Here is a 21,015-nt window from a genome sequence, read left to right as displayed (position 1 = left end):
ATCACTTCAGCTAGAAAGATATCTGAATTACAGGCCCTTATGGCAGTGGAGCCTTTCATCATCTTTCATGCGGACAGGGTATCTCTGAGGGCCAATCCATCCTTCATGCCCAAGGTGGTTTCCAGTGTGGCTCTTAATCAGTCCATTTATTTGCCAACCTTCTTTCCCAATCCACAGAACAAAGGGGAATGGATTCTGCATTCCTTGGATATGCACAGACAACTTAGATTCTACTTGGACAGGACTAAATCTCGAAGAAAATCTGAACAATTGCTGGTAGCATTTGCTTTAGGGGCAGAGTGGAAGGCTATTTCAAAACAAACCATTTCTAATTGGATAAGCCATTGCATTCATTTCTGCGACAAGCACCATGGAAAACCTATCACCCCAGGGGATCAGATCTCACTCCACCAGGGCTGCATCTACTTCTGCAGCCTTTCTCAGAGGTGTTCCTACCAGGGATATTCTAGAATCTGCTATCTGGAGTTCTGTACATACTTTCACCAAGCATCATCATTTACCAATTTTCTCAAAATCCAGAGCTTGTTTTGCCACTGCTGTCTTGCAGGGCCTTATAGCTGGCCCTAATGCTGTATAAACTCCTCCTCCCAACCATAGCTTTGGGAATCTACCCAAATGTAATGACTGCAACAGTGAAACACGAAGAACATAGTACAGCTGTGTACACTTACCATAATTGTAGATGTTCAAGTGTATTCACTGTTGCAGTCCTGGTTAACCTCCCTCCAGCCCCCTACTTTTCTCTGGCTATACCTCTACTTCCTTTTACTATGCTTAAAAGCCTTTTTGGTGTATTTGCTTTTGGTTGGAGGTATATTTCTGTGTTTTTAATTTTATTTGCTCCCCATTAGGGGGGGCATCTGACATCTGGGGCAAGAAAAACTGATGTAATGGTGTCGGCTGCATGTTTTATATCCCTGATGGCCTGACGTCATGGAAGAAGGGACAGCAACCAACACAGGACCCAAGACTTTGTTAATCAGACCGACTGAGGGCAACCTGCCAGCAGATTACCCAAATGTAATGACTGCAACAGAGAATACACTCGAACATCTACATTTATGGTAAGTGTACACAACTGTACTTTTTAAGTGTGGCTTCCCACTGCAAGAGGTGGAAGGCCTGTTTATTTTTTTTTAAGTATAATGCCATTATACCTAATGGTATGAACAATTAATTATTTTTGAAGTATTTATTGTAGAATTTACATGAGCAGTCTCGATGTATCTAGGATCTGTAGGTGTGTTAACTTACATCTTTTCCCTCTTTACTTGTACTATAGTCCATGGTCCAAGAGCTAACAGCTGACTGACTGCTTTCTTAATTATATAATTATGCAAACTTTCTATACTTTAACTTTTTAGTTAAATTTTGTTTGTAGAAGAATATTCAAGCTAATGTGTTATGTGATTTACAGAGTTTTAGAATGTAAAATAAAGTTGAACTTTTACTTTAAATTTCCAGCATCTAAATGTGTTTAATAAGTGGCAAAGAAACATGTTGGGATTTCTGTAAATTTTTTTTATAGAACTGAGAGAACATAAGAACAAAGAGTGGCACAGTGGTGCAGCAGTTAGCATTGTTGCCTCACAGCAAGATGTTCCCTGGTTCGATTCTCAGCTGGAGTGTCTAGTCTGCATGTCCTCCCTGTGTTCATTTTAGTTTGCATCAGGTGCTCCACTTTCCTCCCACATTCTAAAGACATGCATCAGGTAGATCAGGCACTCTTAATTGGCCCTAGGTATGAGTGTGTGGTACTGATGAAGTACCGCAGTAGGGTTAGCCACCTGATGTTGTAAACCTTGGCTCTAGATGATTGTCACTGTTGAAGTGACACCCCAACCCCATTTGCAAAAATGGGAAGAGGGTTTGAGGATGGAGCAGAGAAGAAAAAATGACATAATTAACTCCCCCTTTAGAAAGTTAATGGACAATGAATAAGCTGTATGAGGACAAGAAGAGAGGCACTATAGTTCCTCATCACATGACTGGGAACATGGTAGTGACAAAAACTACTGATGTGTCACTTAGACCTCAGTGCTAGTGAGGAGTGAAAGAATCACATCTAAGTGAAAAAACAGTGTCTGGTGAAAAGTGGGACACAGAAATCAAGACCTCATTGATTTGTACTAGGAGAATCATGAGAGAGAGTAGAGTCTTTGACTGTGTAACAAGGTTAGTAGACCAAGAAACTGCTGTAGATATGGCCTTTTTAGATTTTAACAAGGAATCTGATACAGTAACATACAGAAGGTTAGTAAACAAATTACATAACATTAGTGTAGGTCCTATATAAAATGTTAATTAGGATTAAGACAGTAAAATAAAAGTATTATTGTTTATTTTTTTTCAGCAGGTTATTAGTCTGCTGGATTGAGTTTAAATTCTTTTGTATGGTTGCCCTTAGTCCCAACTTGCCTAACTGCTGCAGATATTTATGCAGCTTCACCTGGTGGATTTAACCACCATCAGAGCCAAGATGTCAAGTCTCTCCCATACTGGCAGTAGCAAGTTTTCCATGGGAGGAGAGTGAGCCAGACAGATGCAACAACTGCATGTAGAGGATGACTTCAGCGGTTATAATTGTACCACCTTACTTGCTGGTATCATTTGTATAGGCCACTGAGACCAAGGAGGCATGGTGTAGCAGAATCCCCTCCCCAGACTATAGGACAGTGAAGCCTCCTAGACATTTAATTTCACATAGGTCATCTGCTCTGTCATCTGCTCTTCTGAGCTCCAGTCTCTACCACAGTTAGAGAGCAGTCTGCTTCCATCAGCACATTGCCCATGACCCTCCCCTTGGAGTAAAGCAAGCAAGTAAAGCTTTGACATTGCTTTCTACCCCTTTGCCAGCTCACCAAGTGCTGTTTATCAAAGGTGGATCATCTGTGTCACAAGACAATATCCTAGGCTAAAGAAAATAAGGATGGCAAAGTAATGCAGAGGTCATTTCTGGGTACTCCTTCATTAAGTGACATTGAAGAGGGTGTAGAAGGAAACGTGTACCTGTATGCAGATACAGGTATTTGCAATAGAGTTGCTATAGAGGACAGGTATCAAGTGTGAAAAGACACCCTGCACTATCCAGAGTGCTGCAGTTCAAATGAAGTAAAGCAGTGCGTTTGTGGCACACATTTACACACGCATAAAAAGATGGTGCACATTTGGAAGGGAGGTAACAACAGAGGCAAAAAGTGAAAAGAAGCCAGGATAATCATACGCTAAGTTTCTTAAAGAACTTTCCTCAGTGTAAGTGAGTTATGAAAAAGCATTACCAGTAGAAAGTTGGAGATTGTTATTCTGTGAATCCTACTTTAATGGACCTTTCTGCACATCCCCAAAACATACAGCATCAGAACTACTAGATCAAAAGACCTACATTTTGCTTGTAGCATAAAGCAGTTCACGCATGATTGACACATTACATCAGCATTCATTAAATCAGTCAGAAATACTCAAAATTCACAAAACTGAAAACCAATAAAAAGTAAAAATGTACTATGCGGGGGAACTAAGCCCCCCTGCATCGCCATACTCCATTTTACTTTTATGTACCATCTCCAATATTGCACAACAGTGGGGGAAGGGAACACCTTAATCCCCACCGACATCAGAATTTGGCGCCATTTTGTCAATAAAGATGTATTTCATTGTAGAAATACACCTAACAAAACTTCAAGATTTCATTGTAGAAATACACCTAACAAAACTTCAAAGCTTTTGACAAAGCAAAGGCACAACTAAACCAATAGACCCCGTATATATGTGTGTGTGTGTAGATATATATTTATATGTATATGTATGCATTCATGACAGCTCCTTCAATCAGTAAACGAGTATAAACTATTTAATAAATGTATTCAAAACTAAAGTGACTGAACAAGTTTAAAAAATTCAAACAGTAACAGTCATTTAAAAATCTATTTTTTTTTTGTAGGGGACAAGGCCCTTTGCACTCCTCCATCTCTTCTTATATATACCAACTGCAAGATCACTCTACAGTAGAAAAAGGTCAAATTTCCCAGTCCCCACTGTACTACAATCTTGCAGATGGAAAGATTGACAATTTGCAATTTTTAAACATTTGATCACTTTTGCCAGTCTTTAAACAAATGATAGTTTAAGCAGCTGAATGCAATATATATGTGTGTGTGTGTGTGTGTATATATATATATATACCAACTCGTTGTTCCATTAGGGAAACAAAAACAACCAACTCCAAAAAATACTGGCTTCCAGAGGAGAAACATGTTCTATATTCTGAGTTGCGATTATATGGGTCTTAATCCTATGGTTTTGAGATCATATGAAATAAACCCAAATATAAACCTTGATGGGACCCAAAAGGCATTACCAGCTGAAAGAAAAAACACTAACAGATGCACCTCCCAACCCCCCCCCCCCCAAAAAAAAAATGTTCTGTCAATTTTGGACACATGGTGAGACAAACTTTAAGCAACTCAAGAAAAAGAACAGAGTCCAAAAATGTCCTACATTACATCAAAGGTGATGCATGAAAATGGGAAAAAAACAACTTGCAAACAGAGGATAGGCAGATTAGGGAAAAGTTTGTGTTGACTAATCTTATTTGCAAAGCAATAGAAAGAATTATCATTGAAATTATCAGCAAGGACATAAGACCACTAGACACTGTAGCCATCCCAGTTTGGCTTTGTCAAAGGAAGGTCATGCCTACTGAACCTGGTGGATTTCTTTGAAAAGTTTATTAGGGCAATGAATGAGGGGAATGCAGTGCTTACCTACATCTAGCTAAAGCATTTGATACAGTACCTCACTTGGGCATTGTTAGCAAACTTACAAAACTAGGCATAAACTCCTTTATAATGCACTGGATAGCTAGCTGACTCATGGATAGTACCCAAGAGGTTAGAATCAGTCAAGACAACTCTGCAAAGAGGCCAGTCACCAGTAGATTCCTTCAGGCTCCTTCTGGGCTCACCCTTCTTTGGCATCTACTTCTCAGAGTTCAAAACCATTATCAAAAGCCTTTGATTGACCAAGTTTGGAGATGATTGCAAACTGGGTATAATCATTGAATCCCCCTGGGATGAGAGCACTGTTCAGGAAGTTCTAACACAGACAAATACTTGGTGGCAAATTCGTGGCTTAAAACTCAATACCAAGAAATGCATTATAGTACCTTTTGGGAAGTCTGCCACCCCAGGTAGCTCTGCCATCAATAAAACACCCCTAAAGTTGATTCACTAGTCAGGGATCTGGGAACTCATGTAGATAGTAACTTACCCTTCAACCAACATGTGTCCAAGGTAGTAAGAAAATTCTTCTGTTTTTCACCTTGTAAGTAAGGGCATGGCATCTAGGTCCAGAGAGGTCATCATACCACTATAGTCGGCCCTCATCAGATCCATCATAGAGTATAATGCACCATTTGGTATGTATCTGACCAGACACATGCAGCAACTGGAACATCATTAAAGATTCCTTACAAAAAGAATGCAAGGAGTAATCACAATGCCCTATGCTGATTGCCTCAAAGCCCTGTCTCTTTACTTGGTATCATGCCAACATCTAAGAGTTTATCTTTTCCTGGTATAGAAGACATCCCTGAATCCTACTTTAATGGACCTTTCTGCACATCCCCAAAACAAACAGCATCAGAACTACTAGATCAAAAGACCTACATTTTGCTTGTAGCATAAATAAAATGTGTTGGAGAGACAGATATGTTTCTCAGAGAATTACTATTCTCTGGCACAGGTTCCCTTTCCATGTGAAACAGAGTTCCTCCCTTACCCTATTTAAGCACATCTTAGAGAAATGGATGGGTAATCAGAAATTCGCCCATGGTCTGGTGCCCATGTTTCTGATGCAGAGTCTGTCAGTAAATCATGCCCTGTATATATATATATATATATATATATATATATATATATATATATATATATATATATATATATCAGATTTGTAGGTCACATTTGAGTTGCTTATAAGGGCCCTAGTGGTCATACACCTATGAACACATGTTAGGAGGATAGAGGGAGCATGCTTCCCAAGGAGGCTGTAGTATCACAAACAATGAAGTTCAGCATGGAGAAGATGCAAGCCATGTCTTCAAAATATGTGAAGAAAATCAGATATTGCTTATTGTAGCCTAGAGTTTATTCTGTACAAGATATGTGGCCAAATCATTAAAATATGAGTGTTGAGTGACAAACACAATAAGTAAAAACAGTACTTGACTGAAAACTCCAGTCCAGGAAAAAAATAAGCTATCTAGAGATGAAGCCCTCTATATCCCCTATTCTAGGAGGAGACCCTAGTACCACCACATTTTCAACGTTGATGCAGCCATTTTCTCGGAGATAAAGGCTATTTCCCAATGTGCAAATTCTGAAAAGTATTGCCTCGAATCATATTTCATGAACTGTGATTTGTGTGGCTCAGACTTGACAAAACAAATACTACCAAATCCATGTTACAATCAAAGTGAGTACTGAACAAAATACACTTTATATTAACCTGTTTGAAGATAAATGGGCAAATGTTGCTTTAAGCTATTTAGACAAAATGAGTTGAAGCTCAAGTAACATTGAAGCATCAGACTGGGAAATGTTAGAAATGCCGTCACATTACTAAATTCTAAGTCACCTGTAATTATCATTGTGATTTTTCTTTTTCTGTTTACAGACATCTCGTGACCTTGCCTGCTTTGTCCAATTCGATAATGTGAATGTGTACTTTGGTATTAAGTTCAAAGTAAAGTACAAGGCACCGACCGATCACTGTTTTATTCTAAAGGTATGTAGAATATCTGCAGTATACCCATCTGTTACTGTCCTATTTCACTCTTCCCACAGTTGTAGTGTGCAGCAGTACAGCAGTATGTAAAACATGCAAATAATGCAATTCATCCTTTTTTTTTTTCAGAAAGTCTGTTCTCATTGTTTGGTTGTAAAATAATGGTCAATGGTCCAGAGGGTTGCACTTCTCCTGTAGAGACAGTGACATGATGTCAGTTATAGGTGAACCATGTAAGTTATTCTGGGTGCAGCACAGTTGTGTTAAGGGGTAGTCAGTCAGAGAGGGGGTTTAGCCGTGAGGTACACATAAACAACCTAGTAAAGCAGTATACTGTGACATCAGAGGAAGAGGAAATAAAGATTGATTAGGTCTCTTTCTGTTCTAAAAGTTCTGATCAAAAGAAGTCTACATCTCGCCAAAGTGACCTGCAGCAGGGTCGATGCAAGTATGGAACCGAGAAGCAGTTTAGCTGCATCACTTGCAAGTGGTAGCAGTTGTTGGTTACAGACCTCCACAACACCTTGTGAACATGTCCTATAACTGCAACACATGGGAGATCCGTGAGATCAGTAACTGCATCTAAACTCCAGAGCATTAGATAAGAGCCATGAAAGAAATCAGCTCTGTGTTTACTGAGTGCATGCAGTGGTCTGTTCTGAAAGTAAGAGCAGTCAGACCAGCATTGCAGGACATGTTGATGACTGCTAAGTGTACTAAGAGACATCAGGTATAGAATCATTTTGCCTTGGTTGACCTCGACTATATTGGTTTCGATAATCTGCTTTGTCAATCAAATGAACTAGATCCAAACATATATATATATATATATATATATATATATATATATATATATATATATATATATACCAAATCTGTAACTGCCATACCTCAAAGAAAAAATAATATTCCTAGAAACAGCAGTGTTGGCCTTACTATGTATAAGTCCGCATTTTCAGTCATTTAGTCACACCATTCCAGGCCCTGTATAACAAGTCTGGGAATGCCAAGCGGTTACCCTCTGGCTTACAGGATAAGCTGCATTTTTAATTCATCACTGTTGTACGTCCACCTGTTATTCTTCCTGCTGTTGTACTGTCTTATATCTGTGATTCATTACTCCACTGTGACAGGATGGGCTAAGGAGAAACATGGATTGCAGATAAAGGACAGTACATTGTAGTGAAAGTCAAGTTTTCTTTGTTTGCAGGGATTGTTGTCAGGCAGTGATAGTTCAGTTTAAGGTGGAGCTGAAAGCATTACTTTATCATTCCAGTTCAAAGTGAAGTGCTACCACCAGAATTCACTTACTGTAGGAGGCAGAGAGAGGCAGATCTGACTCCAAGTTATTGCTGCGAGGAAGTCTTATTCTTTGCTTGGGCACACACACAGGAGTGTAGCATTAGTGCTACTTCCTGAGTCTGTTTACTGCCACGTAGCCCACACAATTCCCATGTAAACAATCTCTTCTAAAAGTATTTAATCAAAGAAAAAAAAAACATAATTTAGGTGTTTGACCTAATGAATGGACTTTATTCAGAGGTCATTATTAGCATTAAAATGCAAGGGAAGAATTAAAAAAAGGAAGGGAAAAAAAACTCTTGGCCAATGCCCAGTATTCTGTCCCATTTTAAAGTAAAGACATGGCTTAATTGGCAGACAGGATTTGCACCTGGAGGCCTTTAAAGGTTAGATTTCATAATCAAAATCAGGTAGTTTTCCAAATGCAGAATGCAACCAACTCAAATTAATCCTAGATGGTGTGCCTTTTAACATATGTGTTGCTCCATTTGTGGTTTTATGTCATTAATGAAACTTGGCAGACTGGCCAGATACTAAAACAAATATGTTGTTTTGGGGCAGCTATTTGGAAACTAGTTATTCATGTTTTGTGTAATATGTTAGTCTTGGTTAATACAGAAATATACATTTTAATTGTATTTCATCATCTGTAGGATTTAGTCACCTAAATCATGTAAGTTTGCAAGTTTCATATAATAAGTGAAGAAAACATGCACACAAACAAAAACAATGATTTTTAGCAGTTGTACAGGTGTTGTCATAGAAAAATCTCCATATCTGTATTTTTGCTTTCTATTACATTATTCTTTTTCTGCAGCCTACACAAAGCCATATTGTAATGTAGCTGCCAGAATGTATCTACTTCTTCAGATATTTATTCATGTATTTATTTGTTACTGTTGTTGAACAAGTTAGTCCTCCTAGGCCTTTGGCTTATTTTCAAGGAAGACCCAAGATGGTATCCATGAAATGTAGCCAGGATGCTGGGAATTTTTCACTAATCTTTTTGATAAATGCTGACAGATGTTTAACATCTGCTTAGGCTACTACCTACTCAGGCAGATGAGCCCTGCATTTAATGTTCCATTAAAAAATGATACTTCAGTAGTGCCTCTGTTAGTGAGGGTACCTATGCTAAAAGGGTCCCACTGTTTTCTCCATGAGGGAAGACCGCAGGCTTTTTGCCACGAGGATCTCTTTCCCCAGGTTGGAAGAGTGGTACCCAACTTTCAAATCTATGCCAGGGTACCAGCTCTGTAGGTGTATGTACAACCTCACCATGTACTAGCAGACTAGTTAACTCCTTCACTTTTCTTACAATGCCTTCATAAACAAGTATGGTGTTTAGTGGGCCTTGCTTGGTTAAAAAGAGATCATTGAGGAAGCTCAGTAGTTTAATTTTCTCATTAAAGGTTGTTTAAATTGTTCAGCTCTGAATCTGACTAAGAAGTATCTAACATAATAGGTATGCACGCATGTCCTGGCATAGATCTCATCAGCTGCAGGTCCCTATGAATGGATGTTACACAGGGGTATTTTTCTTCTGACTGTTCACAGGTAGGATTTCCCAGAAACAGACCTATTTACCTCTCTGTGCAAAAAACAGCTGAGGAAAGTCTGCTGTAGAGCACATCACAGAGAAACATGGACAGCAGATCCCTTCTCCTTCATGTGGACAGATCTAGTTCTACATTGTTTATGAATTCCCTCCAGCCCCACTTTTCCCCAAGCTAATCCACAAAGCAAGGGAGGTTCATAGGTTAGTACTAAGCTAACTGCCCTTGCGAGCCATTTTAAGCCTAGCCAATTATCCCTTGTGAGACTCAAACCATGCACCTTGTGTTTGTAAGGCAAACACCTTAACCATTAGGCCACTCTCCCAACCCCTGTGGCTAAGGATGATCTTAATAGCACCAATCTGGCCAAAACAGCATTGTTTCTCCTTCCTGTTCAGATGTCCAGGGTGAAACTGTTGTGTGTCACTTTTGCAAGTGAAGTTCCTAACGTGGAACAAGTTAATCCTCTGATATACACCCCACCCCCCAGAAGCACTGCATCTCAGTGGCTGAATGATCTCTTTTACCTTTCAGATAGCAGTTCACTAAGGATTTGCTGACTATATCTATGGAGGCTAGAAAGCGTGTCACAAAGAAATCGTACTTAGTCAAATTGAAGAGATTTAGTTCTGGTGCTTTGGAAAGGATCAGGGCCCTAGCATTGCACCAGCATTTATAAATCTCCAGTACTTAAGTGATTTGTTAAATTTCAGATTGACATTCACCTCTGTAAAGGTACATTTCTCAGCCTTTTCAGTCTGCATACATGTAGAACCCACATAGCATCCTTGCACTCAGTTAAACACTTCCTCAGGTGGTTACATCATCTGAGACCACCCAGAAACGCTATTGCTCCTCAACAGGACTTGAAATGTGTCCTAGATTGCCTATTTGGTCATCATTCCACACATTTTACAAGCAATGTAAATTAGACAGGCTTGTGCTGAGTTTTCAGCTGTCATTCTGCAGGGCTTCTTGCAGCCCAGCCTTACAAACTCATACACCAACCTAGTCTCATATGTTCTGGGAATCATCCCAGTAGTAAAGACACTGCAGCATTGATCTATACAGATAACATAGTGTAACAACTTACCATAACAGTAGATGCTTGAGAGCACATTCAAAACACACACACAAATATTGCTTTAGCAAATAGTAAATATAATTTAAAACAATTAGGAAGGTGTATCCAAAGGAATATTCCAAAATGTGAGCATGTGGAAGGAAGGGGGCACAGTTTAGCAGTATTGGTTCCCACCCCCTTCCCTTCTATTCTGTTCTTGGGCTTCCTGGGCTGGGGTAAGGTACCCCAGCCATATGCTGCTATCCTTGTCCCCTTCTTCACTTTCAGTGCATCTAGCATGTACAGGTCAGTATAGCCTGGTGGAGCCATATTTCTCTGTCTTGATCGAGAGGGTGTACATGTGTCCCAGAGTGCATAAAAGTATTAGGTCCTTGCCTGGTGCTACCGGGAAAGACACCCTGCAGTCATTCTTGGCAAGAAAATTCTAAAATAGCATGACTGAATTACAGCTTTATGCAACAGTGTCCTGATGTCCTTAAGGATGGATGCCTGCCTGAGCCTAGAGGGGAATGGGTGCTGAATTGTAGAAGTCAGGCTGGATGTTGGTCTTTCTTTGGTAATTGTCAGTACTAAGGACTACAAAAGCAGTGATCTACTGAAATATCTGCTGTTTTGGTAAGTTCCTTCACAGTTGTACTTCATTTTATGTAGAGTATATTTTATATCCCAAACCCTTTTTCTGGCTAGTAATGTCAACTTTTAAGACAAGGCAGTATTGATGGTGCACAATTTCCATCAGAAGACATACAAACAAAGAACAAAAGTATTTAACATGTACAATCTTAAAGAATGTGTGTGGGAGTAGAACAGAAACTCGTGTACCATTTGGTAATCTGCAGAGTACAAACAGATGCACACTTCCAAAAAAGAAATGCATGATCATTCAGGAGAGATGCAAGGAGAAAGGTATGGCAGATGATTGGCACAGCCTTCCTAATGAGGAGGTAAAGGCAAAGCAGAAATTAATTTGTAGAATGCCTGAGACAGATGTAAACCAATTCTAATGAGGTAATAGGAGGAAAATACGCTGTCAGTTAAACAGGAACTGTAGATTACCCAACAGTTTGGAAAGACACAAAGACAAAATGGGCCAAATTCTTATTGACATTAAAGTCTAAACTTCTGTATCTACAGCAAAATTCAAGCAGTCTATTCAGCTCCTGTTGTGTTAAGACCTTGTAACGTACCACTTGTAATCGCTTGATGCAGTGCACTGACACTCCAAGTGTAGCGCATTTCTTAATTTGAACAACAAATTTAAAGTTATTGCTTTAGTTAACAGCACTCTTAAATAAAGTAAAGCCAAAGTCATATGAGACAGCTATGAAGACATTATAAAGATACTACATATATGGGTGGAATCAAAAATTGAACGGGTGATATTAACTCTCATTTGGGACTTGAACCATAAACATCCAGCATACTGTACTGGTGTCCTGATGCGAACCAGCAGTAGCCTCTGAACATAAAGATTCCCTGTAGACTACTCTGTGAGAGATACTGGGTGAGCAAATTGGTGTAACTAAGGAAACTATTTTTTTTTTTAGCTATGATACAGAATTGCCTGCTGCCAAAAAGCATTTACTAGAAAATGGAAATCAAAGTCTAAACCAACTGTACTAGAAGTAGAGAATATAGTAACAGAAAAAAACAACTGGAATTGGGATCTTTTGAAAAGTGTAGGAGCAAATTACATAAGAAAAAATGGGATTTGTAGGAACAATGAGTGCAAAGGAGGAACGAGGTTTAAAAAAGGCAGGATTTGAATGAGCTATGTAATGTTTGACTGACAATGACTGGATAAATTATGTGTGTATAATATTTGCAACCAAAATGATGTCAATATGGTTTGTTTTCTTTTATATAAATGTATGGTTGTGTCATACATGATAATTTAATAAAGATGTTTCTTGTTAAATAATAACCTGTGAACTGATGTTGACTTTTCCCCCCTAAGAGCTTTACCCTTTCAGCTAGTTAACCCTCAGTGTAGAGATAAAGGTCAAGTTACACACACGCGCACACACACACACACACACACACACACACTCACACTCACACTCACACTCACACTCACACACAGAAAAAGCCCTCTACTTAGGCACTATCAGAATCATGTTCAGTGTTTAGTTATTGGATACCAACTCAGAACCTCAAGGGCCTTTTCAGACTTTGCTAGAGGGTAACCCTGGATTGCATATAGGGTCTTTGTACCATATATCAATTAGTTTCTTAGCGAGACCTAGGCTGTCTGCACATCATGTATTTTTTGGTATGGAGTTCCACAGGTGCCCAACCTTGTTGTGAAAAAATGAGCACTTGATATTTTTTCCTTGATTGTGATAGATTAACAAATAATTTATTATTCCCAGTGGATGAATTATTAATAATGGAAATGTCCAAGGTGGCAACCATTGCTTAATTTACGCTTGAATACAATGATTAAGCCACATTTTAAGAATCTATACCCATTGCAGTTCAACAGAATTTCGGGTCTCTCTATTATGTGCCAACAAATTCACGTTTCCAGAGTTGTGAAGAACTAAATAAACAGAAAAAGTTGCAATACTCAATAATAGATCTAACAGCCGTGGTAAATAGAGGGAGTTATATTCTGTTATGTCTGCCATGACACATCACAAGGTATTTCTAATCAGGCCATAACACCTTGTAATTGACTTAATGTGTTTATCAAAGTAAGTGATGAATCAAATTAGCCCCTCCCCCCAAAACAAAAATCCCTTACAAGTGAGTCTGTGTAAGGATACTCAGAATTGCTTAGGACATTCTACAGTACCATACATTTTTGGTGATAAACTTCAAACCAAGACTGATGTAGAATACTGTGAAGATAACGTTGGCGGGTGTTCGAAATGTTGAATAACAGGAGTAATATAGCATACAAAGCAACATTTAGACCATTTTGTAGGCAACCAGGGGTAGGCACGATCACCACAGATGTAGTAACGGTCACGTATCATGCCCATGCCATGCCCCCAGTCATAGCTTTTTAAGTACAAAAAGTCTAACACACACACATGCCTGGTGTCATTACATTTGCTTTGGAAGACACTATGGTCATAGTTATTGGTAAACCAATAACTACTGTGGTGACATGTTATAATCATAAATAAATAACATTCATAAGTATTTACCTTGTATGCCTTTAGTCAGGAACAACACTTCAGGATATACAAACAGAAATTTTATTCTTACAGCTCTGGGAGTCAGTCTTCATAGCCCTTGATGAAGCATTCTCACTTTACATACAAAAAATTTATTTTTATACATTTTCTTATCAAACAATTTCATTACGTTACAATGGCTGTGTCCTATAGAAAACATATGTTTTCTGGCGTCATTACATTTGCTTTTTCCTGCTAGTGCAGTCCCATTTCTGGCATAACTTGTGTTTCCTTGATGTGTAGTTGCAAGTTGGAGACACAACCTTTGAAAAATCAGTTACATTTCGCCAGGTTAAGCTGATGTCATTAAGGTCCTTTTCAAATGACACCTATGATGCAGGGATGGGAATCATTGGAATCCCTGCCTTGTAATGATGAGGTATATGCAAACATATCCAGCAGTTTGTTTTGTTTAGATTTTTGGCATATTGTTAAAGGACCAGCAAGAAACTGTTTTCTCACGACCAGTTTATAGAAGGGAACAGCAGCAGAAACAATGCAAAAGTACCTGTTGTCACTGGATTCATCACGGACTGCTACTGAAGTTGACCTTCTTACTGGGCAGATGATTTATCTGTCACACTTCGATCTCCCACTGTTGGCTTCGATGATTCATCTGGGGTCCCCACATGACAGGTCTTCTTGCAATGAGATGAATGTATCTACGTTGGTAGTCCTGCACAATAAACTGCACTCAAAGTGGTGAGCAGGACCTGAAAAGGCCCCTTCCACCTCTGGCTCAGGCAGTTTTTCTTCTGAAAAATGTTTACATACACCCAGTCACCTGGTTGTAGTTGACGACAGGGTTGGTCAGGAGGCTCTGGTAACACTGCTGTTACTGTTCAATGATATTGCTGCAAGATATTAATGTGTTTCCTACAATAAGAAATCATAGCATCATCTGACAAAGTTAAAACAGCATTTTCCACTGGAGGGGTAACTGGAAGGGCCATGGGTCTCCCCATTAATATCTCATATTGACTCAATTTTCTTGTGGCATTCAGTGAGGCCCTCATACTCATTAATGCTAAGGGAAGGGCTTCAGGCCACTTTAAGTGGGTTTCAGCACAAATCTTTGAAATTTTATTTTTAAGGGTCCTGTTTACCCTTTTCACTAATCCAGATGACTGGGGATGGTTGGGACAGTGAAGACTCGACTTAGTATTAAAAGCTTTACATAACTCTTTAAACAGATTATTATTAAAATAAGTTTCCTGGTCATTGTTAACAATGCTGGGTATACCGAATTTCGGTATATAATCAGATAACAATTTTTTAATAACTGTGACTGCATTAGCTTTGCGACATGGGTAAGCTTCCACCCATGCTGAGAACATACACACTACCACCAAAATAAATTGTAAATTATTAGACTTATCATCTAGATGAAATCCAGCTGTATATTAACAAAAGGTCCCCAGGGTGGAGGTAAACATGCAGATTTGCTGTTGGCATGTTTGCTTAGGTTATATTTCAAACAAATACTACAATTTTGTACATACTGAAGTATCAAAGAGGAGACATGAGGGGCATGCCAACTTTGGGTAATTTGATTAAATAAAGCTGTCTTACCTGTATGGGCTGGTAGATGATATGCCCTTACTAGGTAAGGTAGCAAAGAGGCAGGCACCACCAATCGGCCATCCAGATGTCACCATATGCCATCAGAGGATTTTTTCTACATCCAACCTTGAGCCACCTCAGAACTTCTCCCTGTGATGCTCCAGCTTGAAAGGCTGACAACTTTGCAAAATCAAACACATTATTACTGTTGCAGTTTACTGTTAACATACAAAGATGGTTACAACAATTTACTACTGCTTGTTTAGCAGCTTGGTCTGCCAAATTATTACCTTTGCTAACAACATTCTGTCCCTTTTGATGTACACATTTGATTCTAGACAGCTTTTTAGGTAACAAAAGTGCATCTAACAATGATTTTATGCACGCTGAATTTTTAATTTGATTTCCTGAAGAGGTCAGAAACCTCTCTTTCTCCAAAGTTGTCCAAAATCATGACCCACCTCAAAAGCATAACAGCTGTCTGTAAAAATTTTGGCCACTTTTTCTTTGGCTAACTCACAGGCTTTCTGCAAAGAAACCAGCTCAGCTATTTGAACAGTGTGAACATCCTCTAATCTTTGTTGCAACGATATTGTTTTCTCGGTGCAGACTGCTATTCCTGAGATCAACTTTCTTGTTTGATCTCTTCCACAGGAGCCATCCACAAACAGATGCATGTCAGCATTGGGTATAGGAGTGTCCTTTAAGTCCTCCCTAGGAGAAACAAATAGTTACACACACACACACACACACACACACACACACACACACACTCTTGCTCTTCACCATCCTCAGCAGTAGGCAACAGAGGCAGGATTTAGAACAGGACAACGGATCAGAGAAATAGATGGCTCCGAAAGAAGTGCAAGTTCATATCTAGTTATACGTGCAGTCGAGAGTGGTTGAGTTTTCATTTTAAGCAAAAAAGATGATACAGAATGAGGGACAGCTACTGTGAGATCATGCCCAAGTACTGATTGTGCCATATTAACTATAATGGCAGCAGCAACAACTGCCCTTAAGGTGGAAAACCTTTTGCAACAGAATTAGGTGCTGTGCTATAGTAAGCCAATGGATGATAGCTGTCCCCATGTTTTTGTGCAAGTACTCCTTGAGTGAATCCATTTCTTTCATGACAAAATAAGATAAAAGGTTTATTATAATCTGGTAACCCCAAAGCTGAGACAGTAGCTAAAGCCTGCTTCAAGTTTTGAAATGAATCTTCCTCTTCACTGTTCCAAAGGAGAGGCTGTGGTGTATCCTGCTTTAAAAGATTTGTCAGAGGTTTGACAATTTCTGCATAGTTAGGGATCCACTGTCTACAGTATTCTGTCATACCTAAGAAAGACGTAAGCTGTCTCTGAGTAGACAGACGTGGGGCCTTAGATATTGCATCAATACGAGATGGTAACACTTGCCTGCTACCCTGGGATATTAAATAACTAAGATAACGTACCTGAGATAACCACAGTTCTAGTTTTTTTCTAGACACTTTGTGTCCCTTTTCTGCAAGGATAGTCAGAAGATGCAAGGTATCCTGCTAACATTTCTGAAAGGAGTTTGATGCTATTAGTAAATCATCTACATATTGTACTAACACAGACCCAGCCGGAAATGTCACACACTCTAAATCTTTTTTTAGCATTTGAGAAAATAATGGGGGTTCAGTATATCCTTGTGGCAACCGTGTCCGGGTATACTGCTGTCCCTGGTAAATGAAAGCAAACAGAACCTGACTATCGGAGTGAATAGGTATAGAAAAGAATGCTGAACATAAATCTATTACAGAAAAGTAACTAGCTGTAGGTGGTATGCAACTCAGTATTGTTGCTGGATTTGGAACAACAGGAAAAGTAGGCAGTATTACATTATTTACAGCCCTTAAGTTTTGTACAAATCTATAAGTATCCTTTCCTGCTTTTTCACTGGAAAAATAGGAGTATTACAAGGGCTTTTAACTGGTATTATTATTCCTTGCTGTATTAGAGACTGAATTACAGGTTTGATTCCCTGCTCTGCTTCCAACTTTAGTGGATATTGTGGAACTCTAGGGGAGATATTTTGATGGATTTAATTTTATTTTTACTGGTTCTGCTGATTTTAGTATACCTACTTCATTTGCATGCTTAGCCCACAAGTTGGCAGGTACCTGCTGTAGTAACTCTCCATCTGTCTGTATGCTTCTAACAGGCTGTTTCTCAGCTTCTGCTAAAACTGCAAATACTTCCCCCACTGATTCTGTTGGAACATTTAGATACACCCCTTCTGGGGTACAATAAATAGTATAGCTCAGCTTACATAACAAATCTCTTCCTAGTAGGTTTACTGGTGCAGTAGTACTCAAAAGAAAAGAATACTTTTCTTCAATCGGACCTAAAGAAATGGGGATGGGTTCCGAAATAGAATACGTAACAGTAGCATTTGTTACACCAACTGCTTTTACTTTATGCTCTGATACTGGTATTTGACAATCTGAAGTAATTTTTAGCATTGACCTAGTAGCTCCAGTGTCCACCAGAAATGGGGTTTTCTTTGAATTTATTTTAATCTTAACGTAGGGCCCATTTTGATCTATTGGCAGTAGAGGGTTAAGATTCACTTTTGTATTATTTTCTTGGCCTAGTCAGTATGGAGCTTTCTGACTCCTTCCAATCTGAGGAGGTGGTGGAGGAAAAACTGCATTATTATAATTTGGTTGCCACTCAGTTCAAGTGTCTTGGACTCCTTGCATTTGCCTGTGTGGGCACTCCCCTTTCCAATGTCCTGCTTCTCCACAATTAAAGCAAGATGTGTTAGATGCAGCTGGAGGGGCACTGCCAGCTCATTATTGCTAACCAGCTGCACCTTGTTCCCCTCGACCAGCACTTTTGCTAAATCCTCTAGCAATTCCTCTACCCCTTCCCCTGCTTCTACCTCAACTCCTTGGGTTTTCTTGCTGCTTGATTTGTAAAGTTAACAGCTTATCCTCAGTATCATTCCTTAGTTTTTCCTGATACTCTGTACAGTACTTTGCAGCACTTAATAAAGACGTCCTTTTCTTGCCAGTCTATGAGCACTTGCTTTATTTGATTTTGTAGAGGGGCTTGTAGACCCTGCACAAAGGCTGCTGCAATAGCTGGCTTAGCTTGCTCTTCTGGGTCTGGTATTCCTGAATGTCTAGCAAATACTGTTTTAAGGCGACTCAAATAGTCTGCAGGGGCTTCCCCTTTATTTTGTTTACATGCCTGTATTTTAGACCAGTCAGTCCTATCTTGACACACATCTGTAATCTTGTTTAACAATGCTGTTCATTTATCTATTAATGCATTCCCTATGAGAGTGAAATCTGTTATTTCAGCCTTTTCCAGTAACTGCTTTCTTATTTCATCTGAAGTAACTACCCTCAGCAGTTGTTTTAATCTTACAAAGTAGGATTGTAGCATTCTATTATAGTTTTAAATTCTTCTTTGAATTTCAATGGCTATTCTCTAATATTTGGAAAATTTTTAGACATAGTATGCAAATCAGCAGGGGTCCAAGGATGAATAACAAGTTCCCTATTGTTAGCCCCCAAAATTTCCCTGAGAGGTGCCAATAGGTCCCCTCTAGAGGTTGTAATCTCTTGTTGAACTGTCATGTGAGTGTGTATGGTAAGATACAGGAGTGTCATATACTAATGCCCTTGTTGTGGAAGTAGAAGCTATCTGAGAAGGATAGGAAGAACCCCCTCGACTGCAGATGCCTGCTCAGAAGATGAAGATTGAACAGGGGAACCAGTCTGAGATGTACCAGTATCACACGAACTGGGTGTCGAATGGACAGTAGATCTAAAGATAGGGTCTGAGAAACAACAGAGTCTTGTACAGGAGGTACCCATACTGGTGCATAATGGGCTGGGGGGTGCAGTAGCTACTGGAGGATCATCATCCTCTTCAGAAGTTTCTGCTTTTTGGCCATCCTCAGTTTGTTCCAAACCTGCTAAGACAGGATAAAGGGATCCCTTTTTACTGGTCTGTACTGACTTTTTAACATCTTTTACTTGCAACAATTTCTTATTAACATCCTGCATCCCTCTTAATGCTGACTCCTTTTCCCTTTTAAGTGCTTCACTGTACCAAGAATTAAATGCTGTCATTTGTTCCCCACTTAATTTGCTTTTCTTTTCTTTCAAAATACCTTTCAGTGTCAGCAGTTTAGTCTTATTATAAGTTCCATTTAATGGAAATACCCCACCAGCACAATGTTTAGTAAGCTGAAACCAGTCATGCAAATATTTACAACTTTCCTTCCCATAGTTAAAATACATAAAATATGCAGGTGTTCCCTTTTCAGGGATTTGATCTTGCTGGCTTATCTTTGCTCCCATTTTTCTTATTGTATAAATCAGTAATAATAAAAATGTTAGGCTTACCTTACAACTCCTGGATTCTGGCAGTTCCAAAGACAGAAAATAACTATAGTAATCCACATACCATACAGGGAGGAAAAGGTAGGAAGTCTGTCGGCATGCAGCAACAGAGGAGAGGTTAAATCAGCCTTTTCCCCACAGCACCCCCTTGCTTTCATCCGTGCGCAAGCTCAAAAGTTACAGCTCCAGCATTGCGGTCGGGATAATGGGGCAGATAGGTACTGTGTCTAGAACTGACCACTCTTTCAGAATCTCTGATGTTACTTTCACACAATAACATTGTTAAGTCCCAGCGTGCTTTGGGCTCATGAATTTATTTTAACAATGCATACCTGTACATCCTGTCATGTGGTAGGCTCATGAATCTGTTTTAACAGTATATAGTATACATCCCAATTATGCTATGGGCTCATGAACTTGTTGTATAATCTAGGCTCATGAACGTGTTGTATAATCTATGTCCCAATCATGCGGTGGGCTCATGAACTTGTTTTAACTTTGCAGTCTATGTCACAATCATGCGGTTGGCTCATGAGCTTGTTTTAACTTTTTTTTTCTTTCTCTCATACATTCATACATTGACAGAAATAAAAACATCTCTCATACGGCTTACCTTTCAGTCCTGAGGGTACCGCCCTCAACACAAGGTGCCTCCTTGTGTTAATCTGTCTGTTACTGTATGTGCACATACATTTACTATACACATTTACTGTGGGGTCCTCCCACTTTTACTTGTATACCTTACAACCACTCAGTCAAACAAAAACACAGTCATGCACTTATACTACAAACACTGTCATGCACTTGTACTACAAACATAGTCATGCACTTACATTTGCTAAAATTGTCTAAAAAAAAGAAATAAGAAAAAAAACACAAACCAACCCTTTTCCCCTTACAAAACAATTTCCCTGCCAAGGCTAGTATGTTTGCACACCCTGAAAAGCTGCACATCTGAGTTTCTGACTATTCCATACAAAGCAGTGTGGAATTCACAGATAATCTGAGATGGGCCCTATTCCAGAACTGCCCTGCAGCAATACCAAAGTTCAGATCCGAGTCACGGCACCAAATTGTTATAGTCATAAATAAATAAGATTAAGAATTTTATATGCCTTTAGTTGGGAAGAACAC

General features: G+C 39.2%; 1 protein-coding gene across 2 annotated transcripts in view; it reads left to right on the top strand.

Moving 5' to 3' along the window:
• Nucleotides 1-21,015, top strand: part of LOC122796236 (amyloid beta precursor protein binding family B member 1 interacting protein) — a 1,476,726-nt gene that overhangs the window by 1,206,519 nt on the left and 249,192 nt on the right. For both annotated transcript variants that reach the window (XM_044064553.1, XM_044064552.1), the window contains one exon: nucleotides 6,694-6,804. In XM_044064553.1, coding sequence (XP_043920488.1) covers nucleotides 6,694-6,804 — 111 coding nt within the window. The remainder of the gene's footprint in view (nucleotides 1-6,693; nucleotides 6,805-21,015) is intronic.

Source organism: Protopterus annectens, chromosome 3.part0 (assembly GCF_019279795.1).
Source record: "Protopterus annectens isolate FY-2018-M chromosome 3.part0, PAN1.0, whole genome shotgun sequence".
Classification (NCBI taxonomy): domain Eukaryota; kingdom Metazoa; phylum Chordata; order Ceratodontiformes; family Protopteridae; genus Protopterus; species Protopterus annectens.
Note: the sequence above shows the minus strand (reverse complement) of the source record. Positions and strands in the feature narration are given on the sequence as shown.